This window comes from Sturnira hondurensis, unplaced genomic scaffold, assembly GCF_014824575.4.
Source record: "Sturnira hondurensis isolate 20B ecotype Veracruz unplaced genomic scaffold, ASM1482457v3 Scaffold0006496, whole genome shotgun sequence".
In the NCBI taxonomy this organism is placed as follows: domain Eukaryota; kingdom Metazoa; phylum Chordata; class Mammalia; order Chiroptera; family Phyllostomidae; genus Sturnira; species Sturnira hondurensis.
Genome location: NW_028079127.1, coordinates 17,737,707 through 17,759,164, shown reverse-complemented (window position 1 = coordinate 17,759,164; position 21,458 = coordinate 17,737,707). Strand labels below are relative to the sequence as shown.

At 56.5% G+C, this 21,458-nt stretch overlaps 1 protein-coding gene across 7 annotated transcripts in view; it reads left to right on the top strand.

Annotated features, from left to right (window-relative positions):
* SUMF1 (sulfatase modifying factor 1) overlaps positions 1-21,210 on the top strand; it is a 47,339-nt gene extending 26,129 nt beyond the window's left edge. For 3 of the 7 annotated variants that reach the window (XM_037049547.1, XM_037049544.1, XM_037049543.1), the window contains 5 exons: positions 138-260; positions 937-1,051; positions 6,035-6,148; positions 9,524-9,583; positions 20,260-20,476. In XM_037049547.1, the coding sequence (XP_036905442.1) occupies positions 138-260; positions 937-1,051; positions 6,035-6,148; positions 9,524-9,583; positions 20,260-20,370 (523 nt within the window). In that variant the 3' untranslated portion in view covers positions 20,371-20,476. Of the gene's footprint in view, positions 1-137; positions 261-936; positions 1,052-6,034; positions 6,149-9,523; positions 9,584-10,081; positions 10,112-14,200; positions 14,945-20,259 lie in introns of those variants that run through there. The other 4 variants (XM_037049545.1, XM_037049549.1, XM_037049546.1 and 1 more) reach the window with 4 other exon arrangements.
* Positions 21,211-21,458: the final 248 nt, after the last annotated feature.

The window sequence follows — 21,458 nt, the reverse complement described above, 5'->3', positions numbered from 1 at the left end:
AGGGTGACAGGTGTGGCTCGGCTGGGGGTGGGGACCAGGACCACACCAGTGTCACTGAGGGAGCTGAGGTGACCGGGTGTCTTGCCCAAGCTGGTTCCCACACCCTGACCCTGTCCCCCTCACTCCGCTGTCCCCAGGCCAGACCACCCGGTGCTCCACGTCTCCTGGAACGACGCCGTGGCCTACTGCGCGTGGGCCGGGAAGCGCCTGCCCACGGAGGCCGAGTGGGAGCACAGCTGCCGGGGGGGCCTGCGTGACAGGTACTGGGGGCCCGCCCTGCCTCGCCCTGTGCGGACTTTTCCCCGTGGGCTTGTGCTGGAGAGTCGGCCTGGCAGCCATTGCTCTTGTGTCCAGCCTTCCCTCCGGCCACCGAGTCACTCGGCAAAGGACCAGTGGTCACCACGTGTCAGGTGGGGTGGCCTCCTGGTGGTCCCGAGGCGCCCCCAGCAGGTCAGGCCTGGGTGTAGCGTGGCCTCCGTGGAGCTCTTGGCCGGGGTCTTGCTCCCCAGTCGGTGGTACTTCTCCACCTCAGGGGCCATGAGGGGAAGACTGGCGTTTGGGCCACGCCCAGGAAAGGCTCCTTATAATAGCGAAGCCTTTGTCATTGTACTTCTGTGGCGTGACAGTGGCCCATCCCGCTGGCAGGTGAGTCTGGCCGAGGCTGAGGCCCCGACCTCTCGGAAGCCCTTGTGAGCCCTGCGGCTTCTTCCGCGAGCTCTCCAGAGACTGGGGCCCAGGGGGACGAGACATGAGCTTGCTGCGCAGACGGTACAACATCCCAGTGAAAGCTTTGATTTTTACATGTCTGTAGTTTAAAGCCACAGAGCTCACTGAGGGCCAGCGAGCAGCGTGCCCGCCTCCACTAGGTCGCTGTCCTCTTCCTCGGTCCGGAGGCCTGGGCCTGGGGGTCGGGCTGACCTGCGTCCCCTCCCACAGGCTGTTCCCCTGGGGCAACAAGCTGCAGCCCAAAGGCCAGCATTACGCCAACATTTGGCAGGGCGAGTTTCCCGTGACCGACACCGGTGAGGACGGCTTCCGCGGCACCGCGCCCGTGAGTAGTGTGGCTTCGCGCGCTGCTGGCAGCTCTGGGGACCGGGACGAGGAGGGATGGACGGCCGCCTGGCTCCCCCTCCTCTCTGTGCCGCTCCCCCTCCGCCCTCCACTGTGCACAAGGAGAGGATGAGGGAGAAAATCCAAAGGCCCTGGATTCGCCCCTCACCCTGTTGGCGTCTGGGGCGTCTCCTCCCAATCTTGTTAGCGGTGCTGACAGTGGCTGGCGGTCAGGGAGTGCCGCCGGGTGCTGGGCGCGGTGCTGAGCCGTTGGCACGGATGGTCTTGTTTGGTGTGGACGCAGCTCTGGGAGGTGGGCGTTGTTGCCCCGACTTCCAGGTGGGCCCCTGGCAGGTGCACGGGGCAGTTTGAGTCTGAAGCCCGTGCCCTTCCCCGCTGTAGGGGCTGGCGAAGGCGCCGCACCCTCCCCCTGCTGCTCCTGGGTCAGACTGGGTACCGTCCTCAGAGCCCCGTCCCTCCCTGGTCGTCAGCAGGGATGTTGCATCGGGCGTGAGTGGTTCTTCACCCGCACATGGGCTTTCAGTGCCCACAGGAGAGCTGGCCACCTGAACGGGCCTCGGTTGGTCACCACTCGCTGCGGCGAACCCAGCCCTGCCTGTTCTTTCCGCTGAGTGTGGGAACAACGAGTATCCGGTTTGCACGTGTTCAGTTGCGTCTCTGGTCACACTTTTAAGATGGGTCGCCAGCAGGGAAACTAGTGAGTCGGAGACTGGAGCCCTTTCTCCATGAGGCTCTGGGGTCTGCGGCCAAAGCACTCCCCTGGGTGCGTGGGTGCGGCTCCCTCGGGGCCTGGGTGCACCGGGCTGCTCTCACTGCTGCTCCTTTGCCGGTAGCGTCATGCGCTGCGGAGGCAGGGTTGGGACTGTCCCTCTTCCCCCCACGCAGTGAGGACAGCAGCCTCGCGGTGGGGACAGCTGCTCCTGGGCTCCTTGTTACCAAGAACAATGTTCTTTCACTGATCTTCCAAGTACTTTTCACTTCTTAATATTTGTATTTTTGTTTCACACAAAAATAACTCTTCCTACATTTCTTTATGAATGTGACCCAGATACATTATTTGGAACACGACCAAATGATTCCAAAATTGCAACTGAAGCAATAAACAAATAATAAATATATATTTTCTGTGTTTTATTATACACAAGACATTTTGGAAAATGTGAAGAGTGACAAGACCCTTGACCTACCAGAAATTTAAAAATATTTTGTGCTGTAGTACTTAAAACATTACAGCTTTATTTTGGGCAGAATAAACATAAAAAATAAATCGCACGGGAATGTGCAGCCCTAACGAGGTGTAGGAGTGCACATGCGTGTTTACATGAAGTTCTGTGCGGAGCCAGCACAGGCCGTAGGGGGGCTCCGTCGTCAGGGAAGGCCAAGGCCCCTCAGGCCGTGCAGCAGCAGGGTGGGGGCGATGTGGCCCTGCTGTGGCCTCGCAGCTGCGTGAGTTCACTGTGCAACGTACGGCACAGGTCCTGGGGACAGGACCCCCTCTCAGACTCTGCCTGGACGAGAAGCTGGACAGTGCCTCCTGGCGTTGCAGGTGCGGGCTGAGGGTGCTCACGGGACCCCAGGGGTGGGCAGCGGGACAGTGGCCATCGCCTGTCACCCATGTGCAGGAGCAGGCTGCGGCTCCCTGCGGCGCCCCACCCCGTGTTGGGGGGTGCCAGCCCGTCTGGCCTGTGCCCAGCTTCCTGTGGCGGGGCGCACCACCTAGAGTGTGGTGTGAGAAAGGCCCTAGCAGCCTGGACGCCCCTTGGGGGTGCTGGGCTGTGAGGAGGAGGCCGCTGCAGGTGGCCTTGAAGTTCAGGGACCAATCTAACACCTGTCCGTGTTAGCAGAGGCCCCCAGCTGGCTGTTCGGATGGGTCTGACATTTGATAGCATTCACGGCCACGGGATTTTATGTCTCTAAGTGCGTGAGCCTCCGAGGAAAGCAGTTGCGGAGTCTCAGGTCAGGGCCCCTTTTCAGAAAACGCAACATTGCCTGTGAGGTAAGGACGCTGTGCTGGCATTCAGAGCTGGAACATTCACCTGGAGCCCAGCCGAAGTCCCCCGGGAACGCAGGGCTCCCGAGACAGAATGAGAGCGGCACCCAGGAGCCCTTGAGGACCGGCTTGTAGAACAGGACGTGAGGAGAAAGAAGTCAGCCAGCCTGAGCAGCAATGTCACCTGGGTTTGGAATGACCCTGACTGGATCTGTGTCTTCCTCTGGGACTGTTTTCAGAGAAGAACCCCAGTGCCACACCTGCTGTCCTGGGGTGCCCATCTGCTCAGGTCACTGAGGACAGGACTCGGCGGACCCCAGCAAGGGTGCTCCCCCGGCTGCAGTTTCATGAACTTCCTTGGTTCCCATCCGCTTTTCAAACTGTCCTGGCCACAGTGGCCCCGAGACGCGGGCTTGCATTCTGAGAGGCACCTGCTGTACAGCCGTTACCATGTGTGGTTTATGCTGCCTCTGGGCCCACTCTCCCCCAAGCAGGCTTGCGTGGAGCATTTCTCATGTTCGCTTGTTTTCTTCTGAGGCCCCTGGAAGGAAGCTCAGTTAATGTGATTAATTTGATGAGCAGCTAAAATTTGTATGCTTCTTGGTGGCACATCCCATACGGTAATTTTGGGGGTGGGGATGACCAGATTTTACCTCGCTCAAGTATCCAGTTATTTGGAGGGGAACCAGCACACACCTTTGCACAGATGCCCCCATCTCCCCCCTGAGTGGTTAGCTTACTGGGTGGACTGAATTGCGGGCCAGCTGCTAAGCGTGGGCCCGTGGCAAGGCGCTGGCTGGCTGCCGGGAGCTTCTGCGCTGTGCGTTCTCTAGCCCCAGAACCGCGCCCTTCCTCCACGATTTCTCATCTCTCATGGCCCAGGGCTGGCTTCCTCCCTGCTCTCCCTGAATAAATTAATTTCTCTTTTCCTTCCTACACCTTCCAGCTATTATCTTTTACTCTCTCTGATCGTCTTCACGTCCCTGAAAGAACGGTCTGTGCCAGTGGCCTCCCTTCCTTTACTTCCCTGTGACCTTTGAACTCTGACCCCAATTCCAGGTCTGCCTAGATACTCACCCAGGTAGAGGAGGGCATACCGGCAGCCAGGAACCGCTCCTCCTGGGCATTCTGTGGCCTTCCCTTTCATTCTCTTCCCATTTGTTTTTCCCTGCTTGTCCCACTCTGCCTTTTAGAATCGAGTTTTAAAAAAAACTTTGGGCCCTGGCTGGTGCAGCTCAGTGGATTGAGCATGGGCCTGTGAAGTGGGGGGGGTCGCTGGTTCGATTCCCAGTCAGGGCATGTGCCTGGGTTGCAGGCCAGTTCCTTAGTAGGGGACACGTGAGAGGCAACCACACACTGGTGTTTCTCTCCCACTCTTTCTCCTTTCCTTCCCCTCTCTCTAAAAATAAATAAAATATTTAAAAAAAAACTTTGGTGTAGTCTTCTTTTCTCCCTCATTAAGCTGTCTGAGGTCTATGTCACTGAGCTCCTTCCTGCCTCCAGTGGACATGAATGGGGTTGGCAAACGCACCGCTGAGCAGGCCCGACCCCGTCCCCGGCGAGGGCTGAGAACCTGGCCTGGCGCGCGCTCCTGCAGCCCCCACCTCACGGGCCGAGTCCCCGGAGCAGCTTCCCACCTCGAATCGCCCGTGTTTCCCACGCTTCCACCGTCACGTGCGGACCCGGACCCTGAGGCCACACAGAAAGGAATTTCACTTATTCCTTCCTCTAGTCCTACTTCATTAGTATAGTAAGAAGATTTAGGGGGGAAAAAAGGACAACTTGATGTTTCTAAGTTAAAAAATGAAACTCTTTGAGCTTTTTCTTCTAAAACATTGAAACATTGAAGTCACTGAAAGAGAAAAACTGTCCTGCACTTACTGTTCGGTCAAGGTGTTTCTCGCGCCCCTCGCTTCCTCTTCTTACAGAAGTGTCACGTCCTGGCTCTGAGCCTGTGACGGGTGTGGCCGGCTTCCGGCCCCCCTTTCTGGGTGGTGTCGCCCCTGGCTGCAGAACCTGGACCGTTTGCCCGTAGTTCCAGAGACGGTGAACTCACAGTTTCCTTGTCAGAGGGAGTCCCCTCAGTGTGTGGACGATGATGGCCTAGGCTAAGAATTAGCATCAGGGGCGTCCAACCCCGAGGTGTCTCGGGGCCACACAGGAAGAAGAGTTGTCTTGGGCCACATGTTTCGTGCCACATGATACCCCGTGACACGTAATCGCAGAAATTTCATGTCGTTTAATTTAAGGTTTTGTGTTGGGCCGCATTCACAGCCGTCCTGGGCCGCGGGTCGGACACCCCTGGATTAGATGCTGAGTTGTGGGGCGGGGCGGTGGAGAGGACGGTGTCGGCGTGGGGTCTCTCGGGGCTGAACAGCCTCGTGTGGCCAGGGCGGCTCCCCTGCGGCGGCCAACGCGCGTTGGTCTAACACAGCGCTCCGTCAGGCTTTCCAAGGTCTCTGTGTCACCCGCTCCATCGGACGTGGCGGCCCGTGAGCTGCCTTTCCTGCACGAGCCAACGGGGCACTAAATTCTGCGGCACACCGACAGATGTGGTGTTTGCCAGTCTGACAGAAACACCCAGTGGATTCTGATTCATTCACACCTACGGGCCAGAGTTGTGTTGGCCCTTGTCCCTTTGTCGTCTGACGACCTAAGGGGAGGAGGTCAGTGCCCCTGACTCAGCGGTCAGGCATTGCGCCTGGGGCCCAGATTGAGTTTATGGTCAGCATTTCTTGATTCCTAGGGAGTTGGCCTACCACGTGGTATGTAGAAACTCTCCCTAGATTTGTAATGTGCCTCGAGAGCCCAAAGCCGAAAACGTCTCGTCTGTGTTTTCTGACTTTCACGCGGGCCAAACTGTGTGGACTGCAGGGTGAGAAGTAGCACTCAGAAGCTGCGGCTCTTCCTGCTTTTCTGCGCCGACGAGGCCTCCCAGCCAGGTCCCCACAGCGCTTTCCCGTGTGCTTTCAGGTCGCCTCCTTCCCCCCGAATGGTTTCGGCTTGTACGACATGGTGGGCAACGTGTGGGAGTGGACTTCCGACTGGTGGGCGGTTCACCATTCCACCCAGGACGCCCGCAACCCGGTGAGTAGCGTCCTCGGCGCGACCGGTGCCACGGCGAGGACTTCTGTGTTCCTCGGGGGTATTTCTGTGCTCTTGGAACTAAGCTTGGACTGTCCCCGGAGGCTCGCCGAGTACGTGTGTCTCAGTTCTGCCCGAAAGCGTCGGGGGCGTCCTGTGCTGCTGGACTGTGATGTGGCGACATGGTGAGGGGCTCTGCCCGTGGGGACGTCTGTTCCATCTGCTAACGGTGCAGCGCTCGTCGGTGTTTTGTTGGTGCCTGGTGGGGTCTGCTGGGGGTGTTCGTCGTGGGGCAGGCCGCCTGGGGTTTGGCCCACGGAGGTAGTGAGTCAGGAGCCTGCTCTGCAGAACTGACTGAGAACAGGTGCTTCCTGGGTGGAGGCCAAGTCACCCGGGGACAGTCTCCCCAGCGAGGCAGGGTGTCAGCTCAGTTCTGCGTGTACCTGGGGAATCTGAGACGCCAGCGTGTCGGAGTTGTGCGGGGAGTGCTGGGTGCGGGGAGTGCTGGGTGTCCTACTTCCGAAGCCGGGGTCTCTCAGTAGGACCCACACGGAAAGTGAGACCCTGCGTGGCTGGGGGGGGGGGAGCACCTCTTTGAAAAAGAACACATCTGCTGTTCTTTTGCTGTGTGAGCAGACTGAGGGGAAATACCGTGTAAAGATCCTGTCTCTAGCAAACTAGATATTCATAAGTTGGGTTGAAGAATGTATATTTATACCAAAGCCAGCTCATCTGGGAACTCGATGTGCTTAGTTTAAGCCTTACCCTTTTGAAAAGAGGCACAAGAGAGAATGATAAAGAAAATGGATTGTTTCATCCCTTCTCATCGAAGGGAGTGAAACGGCTCAGAGGGACCGAGGCCTCTGTCCGGCTCTGAGCCTCAGGCCGTGGTTCAGAGTGGGGAGACTTCGCTTGGCTTCCTCCTCGCTGCGTAACCGTGGGCTGCACGTGAGTAGCCGGGGGCTCAGGCCTCTTCTCCTGGGAGCAGCTTAAAATATGGGCTCTTCCCAAACTGTCATTTCTCCCCCATTTTCCTGCTTCCTCCAGCAGGGCCAGTAGAAAGAGTGGGCAAAGATCACTCCCGGCTTCAAAAGGAAAACAGGTTGTGAAAATCTGGGGGGGCGTGTGGCTGGGAGAGGCTGCTCTCACCTGGCGCCGAGTGGTTTGGCCTCTTGGGCTGTTGGGATCAGAAACAGAGGCCCCCCGCCCCCCGCCGGGCCCCGATAAAGCATCTGCCTGTTTGGAGGGCGTGCCAGGCCCCGGCGCTGGCAGCCTGGGAACGCCACTATCCGACCATCTGGTGTGGAGTGCAGGGCTCTCGGCTTCGTAACTGCTCACGTTTCTTCTAGGGACTTACGGGAAAACTCACGCCGTGTTCCCCAGCTCAGGCTCTCTCTTGGATGTTGCTCTTGCTCTGGAGCTTGTCCCCGTGTGAGTCTCTCTTTGTCACGGTGGCCTCACTTGCTTCCTGATCTGACTCGGATGAAACTCAGCCGTGTTGAGAACTCAGCCCCAGCTCCCTGGGAAGCGCATGCCCATCACTCAGCTCTTTGCAGCTTCTTGTTTCTGTCACCGCTGCCAGCAGACAGGCCATGGGCCACCATCACCCTGGGCGGGGTCGACTCCCCAGCCTCCAGGTCGGCCCTGCCTTCCCGCTCTCTGCTGTGTTGCAGCCTGAACCACCTTCCCGAGGGCAGGCCCGACCCGTCCTGCCTCCGTGTGGAAGCTTCACAGGCTTCTTGTCTGAAGCAGCAAGTGCAAACTCTTGAACGTGACTTCTGAAGGCCACAGTTATTTGGCCCTTGCTGATTTTTCTTCTCCCCCTAATGTTTAGTTATCGAATGTTCTAAAAATTCAGAAGAGTACAGAAAATAGTGTAACGTACCTGTGTACCTACCATTTAGATTTCAGGTATCTTAACAGTTTACTGCATTTCTTTTAACCAAAGAAGGAAAACTAAAAAACCCTTCTGGTCAACCCTGGGCGTTGTCAGAGTTTTCCCTTCAAACTCCTCCGGTCAGCACACCTTGCTGCGGTTTCCTGCCGCCGGATCGCCCTCGCACCGGGTGGGGGCAGGGGGCAGTGAGTCGTGCCTGCAGCTTCCTAGGTTGTGAGGTTTAAATTAGTTTCCTGCCCTTCCCACCTCGCCAGCCTTTTATTTTTACCAGATTGTTCTCAGAAGTTACTGGTTTGTCCGGTCTTGTACGGAGCCTTTGCCCTGCGAATGACCTGTGTGCTTGGGCCTTGTCCGACTCTGTGGCTTTTCCTCTCCTGCCCCCGTCCTGGTGGGGCCCGTCTGTTCTTCCCCCGAGGGTCTGGGAGTAACGCCGTGCTCCTGAGAAGAGAAAAACAGAACAGTGAGCTCGTCTCCATGTGCCGGGTTATTCTGGGGTTCTTTAATGTGGAGAGGTGGGCAGATTTGTACCGGGTGCACCCTGTCCACACGTGTGATTTCCCTGTGAATACGTTCTTTTTCACCCAGGCAGCTGCCTTTTTCATCTCCCAGTGCCTCCTGGGCTTGGGCCCCTGGGCCTCCTGGGCTGGCGGCCGCACCAGCCCAGCTGCTGCCTCCCCCTCACCCGGCTCCTCCGTGTGTCTCTGGGCCCCTCCCTGGTACGCAGACACCGGCCACCAGATTGGAGCTCACAGTGGTTCAGTGTGACTGCATCTTAGCCCAAAAGTACTAACCTGCCATGCCCCCATTTCCAAATAAGGTCACCTTCTGAGGCTGTGGGTGAATGTGAATGTGGGGGGACCCTCTCTGATCTGCTACACCCTCCCAGTAATTTTCCTGTCCTTGGCAAAGTGGTGGCTACTCCTGCCTCGTGGTGTTTTCTGGCAAATGCAGCTTTCCTGCCAGGCCAGGCGCACAGCCCTGTGGGCAGAGGACTGGGGGGGCCCTGTGCTTGGAGTCTCTGCTCTGGTGGGGGTCACGTGACCTTCCGTTTGTCCAAACGCACCAGAAATATGCCTCGAGGAAGGTTAGAAAGTTTACTGTGTATAAATTATCTCGGTGAACCTGACCTAAAATTCTCCTGAGGACACACAGCAAATCCCTTCCTGCCCTCGGCAAAGGGCTTACAGGCGCACGCAGTAGGGTGGCGAGCACGTAGTCATGTGATTCCGAACTGCTGGCCAGTGCGGCGGGGTGCAGGCTAGGATGCAGGGTAACTGCGGGCCAGTGGGATCCGCAGGAGAGGGGGGTGAGGGGGCAAGGAAGGCTGTGGGGGCCAGGGGCGGGGCTGGACCTCGGAGGATGGTTGGGAGCTGGGAGGGGGAGGGGGTGCAGGCGTGCGGCCTGGGAGGGAATGCAGGTGGGCGTGGGGCCAGCACGGGCTGCTCTTGGTGTAGTGGACTCACGGCTCTCTCCCCCTGCAGAAAGGGCCCCCCTCCGGGAAGGACCGGGTGAAGAAAGGCGGCTCCTACATGTGCCACAAGGTAAGCCAGTCCCCGGCTGTGTGGCCGTTTGTTTGGGCAGCGGCTGTGGGTCCCCGCACCTGCTTCTGCGCATTCACACCCAACCCCGTCGGGCCCGGGGGCGGGGGAGGGGAGAGTCTGGGCACCAGAGGCAGACGCTGGGAACGACCCCTCCTCAGCCTGGCCTCGTGTGTCGAATCCGGACCCTTCGAGAGGCCGGCCCCATGAACCAGCCTGAGCCTGGGAGCGCAGCCCTGACCCGTGCGGGGCTCCCGTGGCTGTCTGCTTCCTGCGGAGGTGGGGGGACGGCTGTGACTGGGGGGGCCTGGTTTCTGGGTGGAAGCCTCCTCAGGTCCCAGGCTGGAGTGTGGGCGTTGTGAAATGCGCACCAGCCCCTCATCGCCAGAGCGGGCTGTTCTCCGTTAGGCGGAGCGACTTGGAGGTTTTTCAACAACCGCTTCAAGGACTTTGGAAACCAAACAGCATTTCTTTCCCTTTTCTTTAAATTACGTGTTTTAGCATCTCCAGCACTGACCTTCTGTCTTTCTGCCCCCGTGCAAGACGACACTCGAAACTGTTGTTACGGGAAGCTTCCCCGGGTAACTTGGTCAGTCCAGGCCGTGGGAGCCTTAAAACCACCCACAAAGGCGCCAACTTAAGTTACTTACTCATCTGGTGATGGCAGCATCGACCATCCCCGCCCGAACACAGTGGCCCTCAGACTTCACTCTAGAATCATCTAGAATCTATAAAAAGTCCGACACCTGGTTTCCCTCCTCCCTCCTTCCGATTTGGTTTCTCGGGAGCGTGCTCGGGGCACCAGGGCCTTTACGTTGTCAAGGCGACACCAACACGGAGCCACGTCCGGCCCCACCACGTGAGGGACTTGATGGGGTGGGTCTTCTCTGTGTCTTTAATCCACTTACTTAGGTGGGAGTTCGTGGAGTTGAGCTCCTCACTTTCTGCTTTACACCTGCATTTATAAGATGTGGACAAATTTATCTTTGAAATTCTCATTTTAAGTTAAAAATGTTGTCCCAGGTCCCCTCAGTACTGTTAAGTGGTTGTGTATGCATCAGTCTTTAGTCCCAGATTGCTTCTCTAACTCACACTGTTACCGCAAGAATATTGGACTCCTCTTGTTGGGGGCGCAGACTTCCCCGAAAACGGGATGAATCTCTCTCTGCACCACAGTATCTCCAAACCTTAATTGCCACCCCTTCTCCCTCTGACACATGGTACTTTTCTTAATTGGGAACCAAGTTACTCTGTACAAACTGAGGGCTGGAAGGTTTTTTTCTCAAGAAACAGTAGAGAGATGAGGCTCGTGCAGACAGTTTAAGCGTGAGCACTGGAGCATCCCAGTGCCCCGTGTCGGGGGTGTGTCTGCTTTCACGTCTCAGTTTCTGTGCTTACTTTAAATTTGTATTTTATAGGCTTCGTAGTTTATTTCTTTAAAATATATTTTAACTTAATATTTGTTTTTATTTTAATTTTCATATATTTTTAGAGAGGGGAAGGGAGGGAGAAAGAGAGGAAGGGAAACGTCAGTGTGTGGTTGCCTCTCATGCTCCCCCTACTGGGGACCTGGCCCACAACCCAGGCATGTTCCCTGACGGGGAATCGAACCAGCGACCTTTTGATTCAGAGTTTGGCGCTCAACCATTAAGCCACACCAGCCAGGGGAAACAGTATTTGTTTTTAATAAGTACACTTACATGGTACAGTTGGTTTTTGTATGTTTATCTTGTGTCCTGGAACCTTGTTTTGTTTTAATTTTAATTTTTAAATATATTTTATTGATTATGCCATTACAGTTGTCCCATTTCCCACCTTCATTCCCCTCCACCCTGCACACCCCCCCACCCACATTCCCACCTTTTATTTCATGTCCATGTGTCATAAGTTCTTTAGCTTCTACATTTCCCATACTATTTTTACCCCCGCCCCTGTCTATTTTCTGCCTACCACCTATGTTATTTATTCTCTGTACCTTTTCTCCCCCTTTCCTCCTTCTCCCACTCCTCTGTTGCTAACCCTCCATGGGATCTCCATTTCTGTGGTTCTGTTTCTGTTCTAGTTGTTTGCTTAGTTTGCTTTTGTTTTAGGTGTGGTTGTCAATAACTGTGAGTTTCCTGTCATTTCACTGTTCATATTTTTTATCTTCTTTTTCTTAGATAAGTCCCTTGAACATTTCATATAAGGGCTTGGTGATGATGAACTCCTTTAACTTGACCTTATCTGAGAAGTGTTTTATCTGCCCTTCCATTCTAAATGAAAGCTTTGCTGGATAGAGCAATCTTGGCTGTAGGTCCTTGCATTTCATAACTTGGAATAGCCTCTTCTTGCTTATAAGGTCTCTTTGGAGAAATCCGCTGACAGTCTGTTGGGAACTCCTTTGTAGGTGACTGTCCCCTTATCTCTTGTTGCTTCTAGGATTCTCTCCTTCATTTTAATTTTGGCTAATGTAATTACGATGTGCCTTGGTGTGTTCCTTCTTGGGTCCAACTTCTTTGGGACTCTCTGAGCTTCCTGGAAGTCTACTTTCTTTGCCAGATTGGGGAAGTTCTTTTTTTATTATTTGTTCAAATAAGTTTTCCACTTGTTGCTCTTCTTCTTCCCCTTCTGGTACCCCTATAATCCAGATGTTGGAACGTTTAAAGATGTCCTGGAGGTTCCTAAGCCTCTCGTGATTTTGTTGAATTCTTGTTCCTTCATTCTTTTCTGTTTGGTTGTTTCTTTCTTCCTTCTGGTCCACTCCCTTGATTTGAATCCCAGTTTTCTTTCCATCACTGTTGGTTCCCTGTGCATTTCACTTAGTTTAGCCTTCATATGTTCCTCTAATTTGTGACCCAAGTCAACCAGTTCTGTGAGCATCCTGATCACCAATGCTTTGAACTGTGCATCTGATAGGTTGGCTATCTCTTGGTCACTTAGATGTATTGGGTCTGGGGCTCTCTCGTTTGAGCCATTTTTTTTTAATCTGGTAGTGCCTGTTACATATGAGGGGCAGAGCCTTAGGTGTTCACCAGGGCAGGGCAACCCAGTCATTGGGTTGTGACGCTGTATGTGGTGGGGGCGGGGCCAGAGAGGGAACAATGGCGCTTGCTCTGCTCTCTTGGATTTCAGCTGGTTCCTGGTGGGTGGGCTTGTGTATGTTCCAGGACCCTGTGGGTCTCTCCAACGAACTCTCCTGTGAGGCTGGGAGCCTCTCCCAGCCCCTCAACCCCCACAGGTGTTTTCAATCAGTGCTTTTAGGCTTTATTTCCCAGCACTGGGGCTCTGGGTTGTGCGGTCTGTCTTGCTGCCCATTTTCCCCTGGTTTATCTGCACACGAATGTGTGACCGCCGTCATCCAGCTGCCTTGTGCCCCGCACTGGGTCTGCCCGTTCCCTCTCCGCGCCCGGGGCTGCTGGCTGCAGCTCTTCCCACCCTGACCTCGCTCCGCCAGCCGCCGACTCCGCCCCTCTTACTGGTCCGGATGAACGTTGTCGGACTTCCGCACAGTTCAATTTCCTGTCAGTTCTGGATGCTTTTTTGTTTCTGAATCTTTGTTGCCCTTCATTTTGGTTGTGTGAGAAGGCACAGTGTGTCTACCTACACCTCCATCTTGGCCGGAAGTCCCCCTGAAACCTGTTAAACTCATCTATACTCCTAATGTTTTGTAGATTCTTTAGGCTTTGTAAATAGGTGGTGAATATTGGCAATTTTGCCTCTTCCTTTTTAACCTGGACATCTTTTATGATTTTTCTTGCTATATTGTGTTGACCCTCCTTTGTAGTGATGAATAGAAGTAGTGAGAATAGACATTCTTACCTACTTTTTGGGGCAAGAATCTTAGGAGGCTAACATTCAGCTTATAAATTAAATTTGATACTAGCTGTAGTGTTTTCAAAGATGCCCTTTATGAGTGTGAAGAAATTTCTTTCTATTCCTAGTTTTTTGAACAGTTTTTCTCAGAAATGATGTGTGTTTTATTTGGCCAGATGCTTTTCCTGTAGCTCCTGAGGTGTTTCTTTCTCAGTCTGTTAATATGATGAATTGCACTCACTGGTCTTAAATTTTCAGATGTTAAACCATCTTTGCCTTCCTGGAATACATCCACTTAGTTGTGGTGTGTTATCCTTTCCATGTGTTTTGGGTTGTTTTCTAAAATGCTAGGCATTTTTGCTGTTGTGTTCATGACGGGTGCCGGCCTGTTGTTTCGTTTTCTTGTCTGGTTTGGTACTCATGTGTTGCTGGGTTCATGGGGTGAATGGGAAAATATTTCCTCATCTTAAATTTTCTGGAGGGGTTTATGTAGAATTATGTTTCTTTCTTAAATACAAGATGGCACAAAAGTAGGTCCACAGTTGTTAGAGTGGAAAATAACACAATAATTAATTAGTACAAGACCAAACCCTCTGTTCTGCGCACTCACAATGGGAAACCTACTTTTCTTTTAAAAAAATTTTATTTATTTTTAGAGAGAGGGGATGGGAAGGAGAAAGAATGGGAGAGAAACATCAGTGTGTGGTTGCCTCTCATGTGTCCCCTACTGGGGACCTGGCCTGCAACCCAGGCATGTGCCCTGACTGGGAATCGAACCGGCGACCCTTTGCTTCGCAGGCGCGTGCTCAATCCACTGAGACACACCAGCCGAGGCAGAAACCTGCTCTTCTATTGGATAGAATTCCCCGAGGGAAAGGCCTCAAGTGACAGCTCTTGGTTGCATTTAGTTGACAGCTGCAGGTTATGCAGAGCATCCGTTTCTTCCCGATTCACGTCCGGGAGCCCCTGTCCTCCAGGGGCTGCGTTCGCTTCCTCCGAGTCACCGAACTCAGTGGCGTCTTTCCCTCTCCACTGGCCGTCCAGACCTCTCCCAGTAGGTGCGGTTGTTGGCGTGGCTGGGTCTCATTTCCACGTGTTGACATTATTTTTCCTTTTGTCTCATCTGTTTTTTCCTATCCCCGCCCCCTTTTTGACTTTGGGGGAATTAAGTATTTTTATCACTTGATTTCTCTCCTTTGGCATATAAGCTGTACCTCTTTGTTTTACAGCTCTAGTGATTTATTGCGAGTGTTGATTTAGTCAGGCTGAAGGGATGGAGAGGGGGACATTCCAGGAGGGAGGGCACCAGGAGGAGGTCACAGCTGGATGTGAGCTAGCCCCGGAGCCCTGGCCCCCGCCACTGGATCGAAAGTGGAGGCCCTAGCTCCTTGATGGAGCTGCAGACCCTGGAACGAGGTCTGGGCCAGGGGTCTTGATTGCTCCCTGCTCTCTGGGACCCCTGGACCAGACCGAGCCTTTCTGAGTCTCAGTCCTCACGTCTGCCAGGTGCACGTGCAGCTGCACCTGTGGGAGGTTCTGAGCGGGGTGGGCAGATGAAGCACCTGGGGAGGTGCTCCTCGGGGGGAGGGTCTCAGTGAGAGGTGCTGCAGACGCCGGTGTCCTGGCCGCCGCCGTCTCTGTTACAGTCAGGCTGTGTCCCCTCCTTCTTGTGAATGTGGATGCAACGAATGAATTCCTGGCTAGGTGGGGGACCGTGGAAATGATTCTTAAGGCACAGGTGAAAATCACTAAAAGAAAAAAAATTTTACAAAAAGGAAATAGTGTTGTAGTTCATTTAGAAAAAATCACCTTGCTTTGAAGGTGGCTGAGGTTTGGCCAGAGCCCGGTGCCCCCACGTGACTGTGTCAGTCTGCTGGTGACCGGTGACTGGTGAGAGGCCCCCTGACATGACGGAGGCGGTGAGGCCCTGGAGGGAAAACGAGGCCACGTGGCCTCCGGGCTGGGGCCAGGCTCTGGGGTGGGGCCTAAAGGCCTCTGGTTCTGCATCATCGGCCGCAGGGCCTGGGCACCCCGGGCCTCAGTCTCTCTGCAGGTGTACCAGTCAGACACTGGCCATGCAGTGCCCCCGCCCGGTCCCTGGGAGGGTGCCGTGAGTGCGTGCCCGGCGCCGCTCCCCCGGTGAGCTCTCAGAAATACTCGTCGTCGTCGTCACTCTCGAGTGGGTTCAGTTCATCCTGCTGTGGGGGGACCCCCACCCTCCCCTGCCCTTTACACCGGGCTCTGGAGTCAGTCAGCGGCACCGGGAGACCTGGCGGCCATGGGCGGTTTCTGTGCTGGTGTTTGAAATGAGCTGCAGTCACTGTACACTTTCCTGTGTCCTGGAAACTGCCCCCCACAGGAGCCCTGCTGTGTCCCACTTGCCTTCAGAGCCCCACGGCGAGTAAGTCATTGTCCCAGGTGGATTGCCCCTGAGTCCAGGACGACGTTCTTAGCTCAGGTATTGAGATCAGTTTCACACAGCAATTAGCCACTTTGATGAAATGTTCTTAATTAGTAAAATGACCCATATTTCAGCCGCTCGAAGATCTAACCTCACTAATAATAACTGTTTTCGGTGCTAAACGTGGACTTGGGATAAAGGAGCAGCGAGGACGTTCAAACCAGGCCGCTTCCTCCTCGAGAGCGTGTCCCTTCCCGGCCCAGCGCGGGGGTTCAGACAGGCTGCTCCTTGGGGAGTGTCGCTCAGGGGGCGCGTGCGGGAAATGGGGCCGCGGGGGTGGGGTGGTCCGGCCCCGGAGCCCTGGCCCCCAGCGTTGCCGCCAGGGCTCAGCGCTTCCTCCCCGCCCTGGTGATGGCAGGTCTGAGGGGCTGCTGAGGTCCAGCAACGGACCAGGGCTTCCTGTTCTCGCTCATTTTAAGCTTTCCTGTCGTGCAAACAGTTTTCATCACATTAAAAATCATAAAGTAAATAATACACGTAAAATGAAAATAAAAGAATGATTTTCTCTGCTTCATACAGAGCACTGCTGTTGGTATTCTACCAGGGTTTGGGGGGAACTTTTATTTTTTTCTTCCCAAAATGGAATTACCTGTGTGTGCCTGGGGGCTTCAGGTGGCTGGGGTGAAATCGCCCCCTGCTGGGCACCGCGGGCCTCTCTGCTGCTGTCTGCGTGTCCCAGCCTCGGGCAGCCGGGCCATTAGAGTCATCACAGCTGTGTGGTATGGCCCATGAACAGCACCTGACTTAAAACAGTGTGTGACATCACCGGGGAAAGACGGTGCACGCGGAGACGCGGCAGCCAGCAAGCCCCCAGCCCTCGCCTTGCGGCTGGGGGTCCCTCAGCTTCCCGTCTGTGTAGCTTCCCGTGTAGGCAGCGACCTCTGTCCACTCGCCCAGTCTCGGGCGGAGGCGCTGCCTCAGAGCCAGGCTGCTGAGGCCCACGGGGGCCGGCCAGTGCTCCTGGTCAGTGAGGAGGCAGGTGGACTGGGGGGCCCAGGTGAGATTGAGTCCCGTTCTGCAAAGGTGAGCGCTCTGCTTGTGGCAGCCATGACAGTGGCTTCCGTGGGGCTGGCGCTTTACTCTTCGTGTGAAGATGAGGTGCAGCATTTTGATGTTAGTCCACCAGCGGCCCCCGGTGCCTGTTAGGGAGCAGGTTGGGAGAGGCCTTGCCTGGCGTGGGGAGCTGCGGGCCCAGGGCTCTGCGTGTGCTGGTGAGCCAGTTGGCCAGGCCCTGGCTGCAGTCTCCCTCTGCAGCGAGCCGTGCCCGCTCACTGCCGGGGCGCCTGCTGTGCTGTGCCACGTGCCGTGCTGCGCTGCACTGCGCTGGTTCCTGTCGTTCCGCATCTGCTGCTCGTCATCCTTCCTCTGCTTTGGGCTGGTCTTTTGGTCATCACGTTAGCCCAGAATGCCCGTTCTCCTGGCCTCTGGGCAGCCCGATTCCCTCCTCAGTGCCTCCGAAGAGAGGCCTTCTCTATGGTGGTCTCGCTGGCCCACCTCCCTGCTGACTGCCTCCCAGGCTGCCCTGCCAGAAACCACCCAGTCCCCGGATGCAGGGCCTCCTCTGGCTCATCCACGTGTGTCCCAGCACCCAGGACAGCAGCACGCAGTGTGCGGTGTGTGGCCTCTGAAACGGTGGAGGAGTGGACCAGGCTCCAGCAGCACCTGGCCATGGCCTCGCCGCCCTCTCCCCGGCCCAAACTTTCCCACTTTCCTGCCCCTGCTGTCGTCCTCCCCCCCTCCCCCCTGACACGCCTCCTCTCGTCCTCGGACGTCCTGTCACTTGGTGCTGCCGCCGCAGCACCCTGGCGCTTGTTAGGGAGGCCGCGTTCTGGACCCTGCTCCAGACCGCTGGCACCTCTGTGCAGGGGGTCCAGGACCAGCTGTTTAAACCAGCTGCCGCGGCCTCTGTCGTCACGTGGGAGTCAGAAGACCCCACCACCCCTGGTCCTGCAGACCCGCTGTGGCCGAGCCTTCCCGAGTCTTTCCCGGAGCCCTTGCTGCTCTGCAAGGGCAGTCCCCTCGCCTGAGCCAGCGGCCACCGCAGGCCCTCCCAACGCTGCACCATTTGACGTGTTGGCTCATTGGCCCGCCAGCCTGTGCCCTCCCGCAGGGCAGGACCCTGCCCGGGCTTGGTGTCCCCCTGGGTGTGGTCAGGACCCCTGATTGCTTGGGGTCGTGTGCCTCTCACTCCCACGAGGCATTCACTGCACGGGTCTGGGGCTGGGCCCAGGATCACCCCGCGGGCGTGGTTGATCCTGGGAGGGAAGGGCTGTTGCCTCCCTGAAGCCCTGGGGGCAGGCCCTGCAGGGTGCGACTCCTGCTGCTCCTGGCTGCCCCCGGTTGCTCCTGCAGATGCGGCCTGTGCCCATGGCTTCAGGCATGTTTTACCTGCACCTCACCCCCTGCCTGGGTGCCCACACTGTGCCACGCCCTCCCCGCCGCAGGGAGTATGGGCTAGCTGGGCGCCGCCCCTCTGAGTGCGGGAGGCAGGCCACTCCGACTGTCTCTGATGGTGGGATCAGCGGCTTCAGAGAATTCCCGTGTCAGCTTTGGAGATCAGTGCCATAAACAAGGGAAACCGTCAACTTCTGTGAGAGAAAGAAGAAGAATAACTCAGGAAAAGCCACCCTCTTCAGCGCCGACCTGTTTTCCCCCCACTGACCTTTCCCCTCCTGCATCCCAGAGTTGTGCCCCGAGGGTCGGTGCAGCTGCGTCCACCAGCCGCGGGGACTCCACAGCCGTGGGGCGGCTCAGCAGTCACACAGCACACAGGACAGCTGTTTCGTTGTTGTTCTCTGTCACTTTGGACTGAAGAGTCAGCTGAGCACCTGAGAGTTCCATGAGTGGTTAGCTTTGCAGAGTGCAAGCTTTTGAAGTGTTCCAGTCCAGTCTCGTGTGCTTATTCACCGAGCCCCGTCGGGGGCTGGGGGTGCACGTGCCAGGCCCTGTTCACACCGGCGAGGGTCCTGTCAGGCAGCCCGCATCCAGGCGGGGCGCCTCCGCCCAGGAGTGGGATCCTGCCAGGGAGGCAAGCGCACCCATTCGACCTGGGTTCGAATTCTACTCTCTCTCGAAAACTGTCCTCTAGGGTAGCGTTTAGCGCCCCGGGGCTGGGAGGATCAAATGAAACACCAGTGACTGTGCCCCGCTCCTGCCTGGCCTGCCAGGGGCTCCGAGTCTGCACGCGAGGGCTCCAAGTCTGCTCCGAGTCTGCACCCTGCACACTTGTCCTTGGCTCCTGTGAGGGAGGCGTGCAGGACAAGCGCCCCGGCATCTGCGAGCAGTGTTACGAGTTACTGTGATTTAAACTCCAAAAGCGAAGTACTGAGCAGGTTTCCCACCTCCCTTCCTGCTCTGCGTGGCCCTGGGCTGGATCGTCACGGATCCGCCGGATGTTAAATAACGTCTTCATGTTGTTCTGGATGTTTTCTCAAGTGCCATTCAGCTTTATCACTTGGTTAAATGTCAGATACGACTAACGGTACAAGTAACTTCTCAGATGATAATGGTGACATATACGAGGGAAGACTGCAGGTGGCAGGTGGCATGATGGTGTTTCACCAAGCTGCTAAAATGGGTAACAAGGCGCAGGTCGAGGCAGGAGGCAAGACTCCATACTTGCCCCGGCTTGAGTCTGGAGAGGCAGACGTCTTTCAGCTTCCCCTTCCTGGGCCGGGCCTGCATGCACGCCTGCACCCGGGGTGGCGCTCTGATCGCCCCGCAGGACTCACGCACCCCTCCAAGCTGGTGTCCATCATCCAGGCCTGGACTGGCCAGGCCCCCGCATCCCCCCTCCCACGGCCTGACGCGTGACTGACTGGTGACCGTCCTGCACCAGTCTGGAGGCAGAGAGTTCGGGACCGTTGATTCTTAAGAATGTGCTTTTCACTGTTAGAACTTCTAACATTTTCTCTTGTTCGAAACGCTTCTGGGTTTTTGCCCGACCCTGTTCCCCGCCTGCAAACTCCGAGACCCTTCTCTGATGTCCTTGTAGCGAGGACTCTCCGTGAGGGCGTGCCCCGCGCCTGGAGCGCTCCTCCAGGGAGATCGTAGCGCACATCCGGTTTTGTATTCCGGCTTTTTCATTTGCCATTGCGTCACGGGGATTTCCTGCTGTTAAATGTTACATGAAAATGTGGCTTTGCTCACCGATGCGACGGATGGAGGCGCCTTCGGCGTGTAGCCCGTGCCCGTTCGCGGCTCGTTCTCAGCCCCACTTGTCTCGGTCAGGTGGCGGCGTCCTGTGTGTGGGGTGTTGGCCCCTGGCTGGTCCTCACTGAACTCGGGGGTGCCACATGCGTGCTGCGTGTGCAGGGGGGCTGCTGGTGAGGGCCGCCCTGCCTGGGGGCGGAGCACTCACCTCCCCCCTCCCCCCCCGCCTCTCCCCCCTCCCCCCCCGCCTCTCCCCCCTCCCCCCTGCACACAGTCCTACTGCTACAGGTACCGCTGCGCCGCCCGGAGCCAGAACACGCCGGACAGCTCCGCCTCCAACCTGGGGTTCCGCTGCGCCGCCGACCGCCTGCCCACCGCCAGCTAAGCGCCAGGAGCCGCCTTCCCGGGCCCCAGGAGAAGTCGTGGCTGACCCGCACTCAGCTTCCTGCGACAGGACGGGCCACGGGTGCGCAGGTTCCCACCCGAGGTGGGGCGGTGCCTGCTCACCCTCCAAAGGAACCACCTGCGAGACCAAATCGCGCACCCGCATCAGCGCGTCGGCCGTGCGCTTTGCTTCCAGAGCCCCGTGTCCTGTTTGACTTTGAGGGGTGGAGGGACTCACCGCGAGGCTTCGGAGGCTGCCTGCGACCCAGGGCCCTCCGGGCTGCCAGCTCTGTGAACATATCAGAGTTTGTTGTGATTTCCCAGTGAGAATTTACGACAGGCTACTTTTGAGCTATTTTTTCTCATGGGTGAACCTCTGGTAATTGTAATCATGTAAAGTAAGAGTTCTCTTAAGTATTTTCAGAAAAGGACGGGGTGGTAGTGGCCCTGCCAGTCTTTATAGTCACGTGCACTTTGTCTTTCCAAAGAAACGCGTGTCCTTCTCATCGTTATGGGGACTCCCACTGGGCGGTGGCTGTGGGCTCCAGTTCAGCCTGTGAACGTGCTGGGCCGTCGTTGGGTGTGTCCCCTGTGCTTTATCCTTTAACGTGAAGTGCCTTGGGTTCAGGGGGCCGTTCCCAACCCCGACTCCCTCTCTCCCCACAGCTCCTGTGCATGTGAGGCCCAGGGAGACCTGCCAAACTCCAGGGGCGGGGCGAGGGGGCTGTGGATGGACTGTATCCCTGCGGCCACGGTCTGTGAAGGGAGGGAGGGGCCGGCGGCTGGGCGCTCAGACGCTTTGAATCATGCACCCCATGGAATAAACCAGTGTCTGCGCTCAGCCTTCGCTGTCTTGTTCCCCCTGCCCCCTTGTGTTTTATGGTAAGGAAATAACCGGGGATGTGATGTGTTTGCTGGAAAACCTCCCTGTCCGTTGGCTACGTGATAGCTTCGACAGTGAGCCGTTTGTGGGGATTTTTATTCCAAAGAGCAGTCTCTCCTGCCGGGGGCCTCCCTGCGCCCCAGGGCAGGAGGGGACATCAAGGGCGGTCCTGTAAACCCTTGCTGCAGGAGAGCCCCCTGTGTTAG